Source organism: Camellia sinensis, chromosome 3 (genome assembly GCF_055761805.1).
Source record: "Camellia sinensis isolate YWXY chromosome 3, ASM5576180v1, whole genome shotgun sequence".
In the NCBI taxonomy this organism is placed as follows: Eukaryota; Viridiplantae; Streptophyta; class Magnoliopsida; order Ericales; family Theaceae; genus Camellia; species Camellia sinensis.
This window is the reverse complement of record NC_138963.1, coordinates 226,133,173-226,140,614: the sequence shown is the minus strand read 5'-3', so window position 1 is coordinate 226,140,614 and position 7,442 is coordinate 226,133,173. Positions and strand designations below refer to the sequence as shown.

At 34.2% G+C, this 7,442-nt stretch overlaps 1 protein-coding gene and 1 long non-coding RNA gene across 2 annotated transcripts; one reads left to right on the top strand and one right to left on the bottom strand.

Annotated features, from left to right (window-relative positions):
- Nucleotides 1-1,314: 1,314 nt before the first annotated feature.
- LOC114276164 (RNA-binding (RRM/RBD/RNP motifs) family protein) lies at nt 1,315-6,701 on the top strand. Its single transcript, XM_028217947.2, has 8 exons — nt 1,315-2,277; nt 2,452-2,575; nt 3,312-3,441; nt 4,462-4,498; nt 4,623-4,860; nt 5,145-5,255; nt 5,371-5,468; nt 6,161-6,701. The coding sequence occupies exons 1-6, from the start codon at nt 2,038-2,040 to the stop codon at nt 5,240-5,242; spliced, it is 867 nt and encodes a 288-aa protein (XP_028073748.1). The 5' UTR covers nt 1,315-2,037; the 3' UTR covers nt 5,243-5,255; nt 5,371-5,468; nt 6,161-6,701.
- On the bottom strand, nt 5,369-5,678 carry LOC145823145 (uncharacterized). Its single transcript, XR_014365345.1, has 2 exons — nt 5,578-5,678; nt 5,369-5,488 (listed from the first exon to the last, which is right to left on the bottom strand). It is a non-coding gene; the product is annotated as an uncharacterized LOC145823145 (long non-coding RNA).
- Nucleotides 6,702-7,442: the final 741 nt, after the last annotated feature.

Genomic DNA, 7,442 nt, shown 5'->3' with positions numbered 1-7,442 from the left:
TTTTTTTTTTAAGTTTAAATTCTAGAATTATTTACAATCATCTAAGTATATATTTTTAATTTTTATCAAAAAATATATAAAAAAATAATATGACTTAAATAAGTACACTTTTATCTATCTTATTTGAAAAAATACTAAACAAACTCTCTGTCACTTATGTAGTAAAAATAATTTTATAAAAAAGAAAATTAAAATTATAAATCAAGTTTGTCTTTATATTAATCAAATTTGATACAATTTAAGAAGTTATTTATAAAACTTTTTTTAAAAAAATTTGAAATTTGTGTATTGAGAGCATCCCCGTCAGTCCACCCTATTTTTACTCTAAAATATTATTAAAAAATTAGTTTAATGGAGTCATTTTTTCATCTACTTACTCCAACAAATTCTATATTTTTTTCTATTCTATTAAAATATTATTTTTAATTATGAATTTTATTAAAAAAAATAAAATTCAAAGTTGTGCAACAGCACATGGTAAAAAAAAATTATATATTTGAGGAGAGTTATAATCACTCTCTATAAATAAGAAGGCACAATAACAAAATTTAGAAAAGTGTTTAGGGGCTCTGTTGGAGAGTGCATGGGGAATAATTAATTTCTCAATTTAGCAAAATACTAAAATAAGGATTTTGCTGGAAATGACCTCTTGTGTTTGGTTGAGAGATTTAGAGAGAAATATAAAAATGTAAATAAAAAAGGTATGTAAAATTAGGTAAAATATAAGTATATTTTATTCTTATTTCACTTAATTTTTTCTTTTTTTTTTCCAAATCTATTTTCAATTTTATCAACCAAACACAACATAAGAATATGATGTTTGTTTATAATTTATGAAATAATTATAATTTATATAATCAAAAAAAGAAGAGTTTTTAACAACTGTTTCTCCTTGTAAAAGACAACATAAAACAGGCTTAACATCAATCGGTCTAAGCAAAACCTTTTTGTTGCGTATAGGCATCACTTCCAAATTCAATTTATTATCTCTTCTTCTCCGTTTTTATATTTAGGTCAAGTTTAACTATTCTAAATAAGTTCATATTTTTTTATCTTTTTATTTTTTTTATTACATCATCTCTTTATTTTTTTATACATCTTTTCATAAAAAGATAAAAAAAATAGGAAAATGTTTGGTAGCTCAAATTTTTGTGGCTCAAATGGCTCAAATCTGTCAAAACGACGTCGTTTTACACTCAAAATCTGTCAAAACGACGTCGTTTTGACAGATTTGAGCCATTTGAGCCACAAAAATTTGAGCTACCTAGCATTGTCGAAAAAAATATTTACCTAAATCATTCCAAACAAATCCTTAATTTAAAAAATTAGTACTCCTATAATGATTGTAAAACTAGAGGAGTCGTATAACCTTTTTTATGTTGTTGGGGGAAAAATTACGAGGATCTTCCCCAATAATTGCTACTCTCCTCCTTGAACTTTTATAAGTAGAAATCAAAAATCGCATCCCCTTCTTCCCCCAATATGGTATATTGGTAATCTAATCTATTCTCCTCGAAAAAAGATTCTACTCCTCTCACTCTTTCTCTCTCTGTCTGCAGTATGGGAATGGGAAGTGAGTACCTTTTTTCTCTCCCACAATAATCTTGCATGTTCTGTTGTACAGCCAATCGCACCACCGCCCTTTCCTCTTCTGACCTCGTCCTTTTTCCACCTCAATTCTAGGGTTTCTCTCTCTCTCTCTCTCTCTCTCTCTCTCTCTCTTAGTATGATTCTTATGTCTATTCTCTTGATCACTGTGCTCGCCGATCTCTCTCTTTCAAATCACAACTAGCCTCCCCTGTTGTTATTCCAAATCCCATGTAAATTCATTTTGATTCTCTCTCTCTCTCTCTCTCTCTCTCTTTCTCTCTTTTCTTTAAAAATCTAGGGTTTTGATAGGGTTTTTCTCGAAAGATCAGGCCAAGTGTTCATTTGATACTTCGCTGATTCCTTTGTTTGTTGGGGCGAATCTAAATTTATTCTTTTTGTTAGCATACAAGCAAGCAAAAAAAAAAAAAAAAAAAAGTCTCAATATTCATGGCGCACCAGCCGCCGATTCCAGGTCCGAGTTCAGGATCAGGATCGAGTTCGAGTTCAGGGTTCCAATTCTTGAATTCCCCTTTTGGAGACACCACTTACACCAAGGTCTTCGTCGGAGGCCTCGCTTGGGAGACTCAGAGCGATACCCTTCACCGCTACTTCGACCAGTTCGGTGAGATCCTCGAGGCCGTCGTTATCACCGATAAGAACACCGGCCGATCCAAAGGCTACGGTTTTGTGAGTGTTTTTCGTGATATTGATCCCCCAACAGTATTTTTATTATTAAATTTGAATTTTTTTTATTAAAATTCTATCAATTCTGGTTGCATTTCTGGTTTGAAGAATGAACTTTGTATAATCGTTCATGTTGAATGACTTGGTTCTTATTGGTATTTTTATGGAGGGTTTTAGGTGACTTTCCGTGACCCTGAGTCTGCAAGAAGGGCCTGTGCTGATCCAACTCCAATTATTGATGGCAGGCGAGCAAATTGTAATTTGGCTTCGCTCGGACGCCCTGGGCCTTCTCTGCCTTTTGGTAATAAAATCTTATCTGATTTATCTATGTAAAATCATAATTCAATTCTGTTAATTGACTAATATTAATGTCTTTGTAAGCGTTCTAACTTCGCTTGCATTTCTTGTGCTCCGGCACTTGTGGAAAGGGGTTCAAAAACCTTGTTGCAGTTTTGCATTAAAAACCTCAAGGAAAGAGAATGACAATTTTTTTTTTTTCCCTTCATTCTCTTTCCGTTTTCTGTCCAAGCAACTTACTTATCTATGGGATCACTTGCCTTTTCAGCGTCTTTAAATGATTTTGTCTTATTAATTATGCCATGTAGGATTGTCATTTTTGTGAAGACAAATACACAATAAATAGAGTCATACTTTGTGTATAGTATACTTGCTTCTCAACATGACTACACTCTTCGTATTTTTCCTAAATTATTCTTTGCTTCAATGCCGACAATGGTTTAAGTTGAAATTTATTGGAAAATTTTCTTATAATCAGACTGGAATGTCAATCAAATTGACCGCATTTATCATTTGGTCAACCTGTAGGCAACTTCTAACTGGATTACACTTCAATAGTTTATAACAAATGGGTTGGTGAAAATCAGTTGTTTACCTAACATTAACAGTTTTAAGAGGGATTTCTTGTGTTAAGTATCAAAATAATCTACAATCTAACAGTTTATGTGAACCTTATTACCCAATGTTCCAATCAAGCTGAAATGCATTAATGTTCCAATATCTGTTGTTGTTGCTTCTAGGACGTCTTAGATCACCGACACCTTATATTGGAAGTGTCCCAGCTGCCCGCGGGGCTTACGTTGGAACTTTTGGCCACCAGCAACCAGTTTCTTTCGGCTACCAACAAGGATATTTGTATCCTCCATATGGGTAATTAGTGCTTGCCAGAGCGAAAAATTCATAATGTTGTCTACAATACAGTCCGATTGTTTGGCTGGATCCATCATGTTCAGACTCCTTAAGTGTGAAGTGCAAAATGTTAACCTGTTCGTGTACATCATATATTTTTAAAAGTTTAAACCTCCAAGGAGTTACTAAATTGGAGCTTGCCTTATTCCAGCTTTGTTTGTGGCATCGCATCAATATAAATTCTTTATTCACATGTTATTCATATGTCTTGCTTTGTTGTTTGTTATAGTTTATAACATGATAACACTACAGATGAGTGTGCTTCATTTTGCTAATGTACCTTCTAGATGAGTATTTTTGAATGATACACAAGCATATTTGAATGTGTCTTTCCACATTAACACTCGATAATATATGTACGGACAAACATACTTGCTTACCATTTAATTAAATACTCACATGTTTGATCATTTAAATAGGAGCACATGAGACGGAAAGAAAAACAAGAATATTCTATCAATTGGGCTGTCATGCTCACCATCACTCTGGGTTTGCCTTTCTTTGCTAAACATGACCCAACTCACTCAACTAATCATTTTTCCCAACTGCTTGGTGTCAGCTACATGAATATTATTTTGTCATTCTGTTCAGTCGAGGGTCATCATCTCAATTTTCTTTAATATCCCAACCTAGTTAAATTTGGTGTCCCACATCCACTAGCATCACCCACAGTGCGGACAATGTATCCTTTTTTTCTATACATAATATTGCTAATAGGAGAACTCTAGAGAATGAAGGAAAGGAAACCCCCATCAGATTTGGGGTTTTCAGCTCATTATCCTCTTGAATTATCTTTCATGCTATTGCTAGACCTAGTGTGGTTCATTAAGATTTACTAGAACCCCCTGGTTCTTACACTGATGACTTATGAGTCTCATGTGGTGTTTGTTTTCATGCAATATCATGTCTCCAAGATACATACTGCTGCTACATTGAGATGTTAGTTTTTTTCAAAACATGCAATGTTTTTCGTTTGTGCAGGTATACAGCATATGGTCCTGAATACGTCTACCCGCAGGTTTATACTGTCCCAAAATGGCATTTGAAGTTTAATCTTTTATTAGGGCAAGAAAGCATGCATACTTTTTTATTCTTATAATGCCAACTTGCTCCTGATGTGTTTGTTGGCATCTTTCTTTTAGGGTGTTTACAACCCATATGTGGGGCAACAGTACCTTCATTTATATGGTGTACCTGGAACAGTTAACCCAGCTATGTACCCTTATAGCCAATTGGGTCAGACTATTCCTGGTGGTCAAGGTTATAATACGATGCAGGGCTATACAATGCCAGGTCATCAGATTGTGCAATTTGGTGGGCCCAGTGTCAATGCAATAACAACTTCGCCTATTCCCACAATTCATGCACAATATCCTACAGGCAAAGATATTTTTGAAGCTGTTTCTTGTTCCTTTATGACACATGAACCATACTCATACATCTCTACACATTTATATTTCTATTTAAATAACATCTGTTTTTGTAGAACTGGTATAAATTCATAATGGTGCAAATTGTTGACACCTTTTTAGCACATATAGACAGATATAGTTGACAAAGAATGAAAAGGATGAATGGAGAGACAATTGAGATCTCTTTCAAATGATATATTTATATGAGCATTGTGTTGGAAAAATTAACGAGGCATGTGCTCCTGCTTTCAGGTATGGCTGCACCTGTTCCAGTCCAACCACAGTTTATAGTTCCTGCTCATTCTCCTCAGTTCATGCAAGGTAGCGGTTCTGACCAAACAGCAGGGTGAGGGTTTAATCAAGGTGAGACCCTTTGGTAACACTCAATTCTGGGGATTAAATTCTCTATATTGTTTTGCTTGTGCTTTCCACCTGTATGATTTCTGGATGGATATTTTTGTTTTAATGTCATTTGCAGGTATCCTTAGATTGCAGCAGGACTAAGAGCATCGGTACTGCTACTTGAGTGGCGGGAGTTGAATCTAGCCTTGCAAATTATCATTTCGCATTCTAGAGGTATGCAATTCACATCCTGCCTATTGCACATTGGACGTAAGTATAACATGAGAGAATAAATTTTGTCAATTTAGAGGGGGAATACAAAAGTGAACTTTTAATCACACACCAGGAGAAGAAAACAAAGAGCCATGTGCAACCATCAACCAAATAAGCCTCCCATCCCTGGAGGGGAATGAAAAAAGTATAGGGTTGTATGAAGCCATCAACTAATTAATTCATGAAGTAATTTTAGGAATGCAAGTGCTTTAATCATTAGAAATATGATCATGAGCAAGATGGTGGTGTGTACATATACAAATGGGAATGGCCTAATTTACATAAAAAGTTGGGCATAAACATAACATATTCCGAGCAGAAAACTGGAAAAACAAAACATAATAATCACGGAGACTTCACTTTTTGGCTCTTTGAAGTTGAATTTTTATTTTAGGTCTGTGTCATGGTCTTAAAATTATGCCTAATAAAAGCAAAAAAGTTAAGACTTAAATAGAGAAGAGATTTATGATTTTGATATGTAGGGAAAAGGTTTTTTTGATTGCATTGGAATATGCCCTGTTTGCAAAGCTAGCAAATGATACAAGAAATCTTCCTTGGACCATGTTAGGGATCACCATTCAATGGGGATCTCGTATACGGTTGTAAAAAATTGTTCTTCTCATACTTAATGATGATTGATTGATGTTATGCAGGTTATACATAGTCATCATGCTCACCAGAGAAGTCATTTTTATGTCTGAGTCGCTCTGCTCCAGATGGTGGAGAAGGGAACATAGGAAGATGCGGACTGCTGTTCTTCCTTCACTGTTGTGCATCTAAATCCCTTGTGTAACTGCCAGTGCTTCAAATGACTGGTAGGAAGAGTTGGTCATTGGATTGATGGGTATGCTGGAATGGGTTTCTGGCTACCATTATAGCCATTTACAGGAACAATAAACTCTGTAAACATCTTGTTATTAGAATCAAAATATGATTCTTTTTCTCATAGTCCTGTCCCAGCATTTTGGGCATGTAGATATTCTCTGGTGTCTGTTGTTGAGTCCATCCTGCATTGTATTTAAATGTCAGTTCATTCCTTCCGAGTCAGTCTTGTGCATAGCAGTAGTTGGGGTTTCATTTGGAAAGTGGAAACTCAATTATGTAATCTGAATTATTTTGAGAGCCTGACCTCAAAGCATGGGTGAAGCTCCAGCTCTTATCTATAATACAAAGATCTTCTTTTCTGTGTGTAAAGTAGTTTTATTTTATTTTATTTTTATGGGGTCATGGCATAAAAAGATTGTTGAGAAAATGGTATGCTTATTATCCCATAGCATGCCAAGAAGAATCGACCCGCTAACGCTATTTCTTTCATTGTCCTACCACTAAAATTAAAGAATACAACTACATAGCATATTTTAAAACCATACATTTAACTGCATACCACCCGGTCTTGTGGTGCGGGTTGAAGTCACTAGAATTAATCTCTGAACAAAAAATAAAATAAAAAAAAGTGGGGAATGATTCTCTAACCACTATCTTTTTTAGACCATTTAATTATTTATTTCTTTTTTGATTTTTTTTTTTAAATTAGAACAAAAAAATATTCTACCACTAGATCTTTTATGTGAAAATAATGCATTAAGGTTATGTTTGATTCACAAGACTAATAGTGAAGTATTAATAATCTCATTAAATGAGTATGGTATTCACTATCTAATTGGATTAATATCAATTAGATTAATAATCTCACCCTTATCCCATTACTAATAATCCTACAAATTTGTTGGATTAATTATCCATTGAATTAATAATTCTAAACCAAAATGTTAAAACAAACATAGGATAATTGGGCCCACGAATTAATAATCTCAATCCCATGCTCTAATCCACCTAATCAAACATGCCATAAAATTATTAAAATGCAGTAGGGCTATTGTTAACATATTGAGGAAGGAAAATACAACAAACAAACAAGTTTGGTAGAACAAATGG

What these genes read in the sequence shown, in the direction of transcription:
- LOC114276164 (XM_028217947.2), top strand. Translation starts at nt 2,038, where the DNA reads ATGGCGCACCAGCCGCCGATTCCAGGTCCGAGTTCAGGATCAGGATCG. An exon ending in TGGGCCTTCTCTGCCTTTTG is followed by an intron (nt 2,576 to 3,311) that starts GTAATAAAATCT and finishes TGTTGCTTCTAG; the next exon opens with GACGTCTTAGATCACCGACA. An exon ending in TATTTGTATCCTCCATATGG is followed by an intron (nt 3,442 to 4,461) that starts GTAATTAGTGCT and finishes TCGTTTGTGCAG; the next exon opens with GTATACAGCATATGGTCCTG.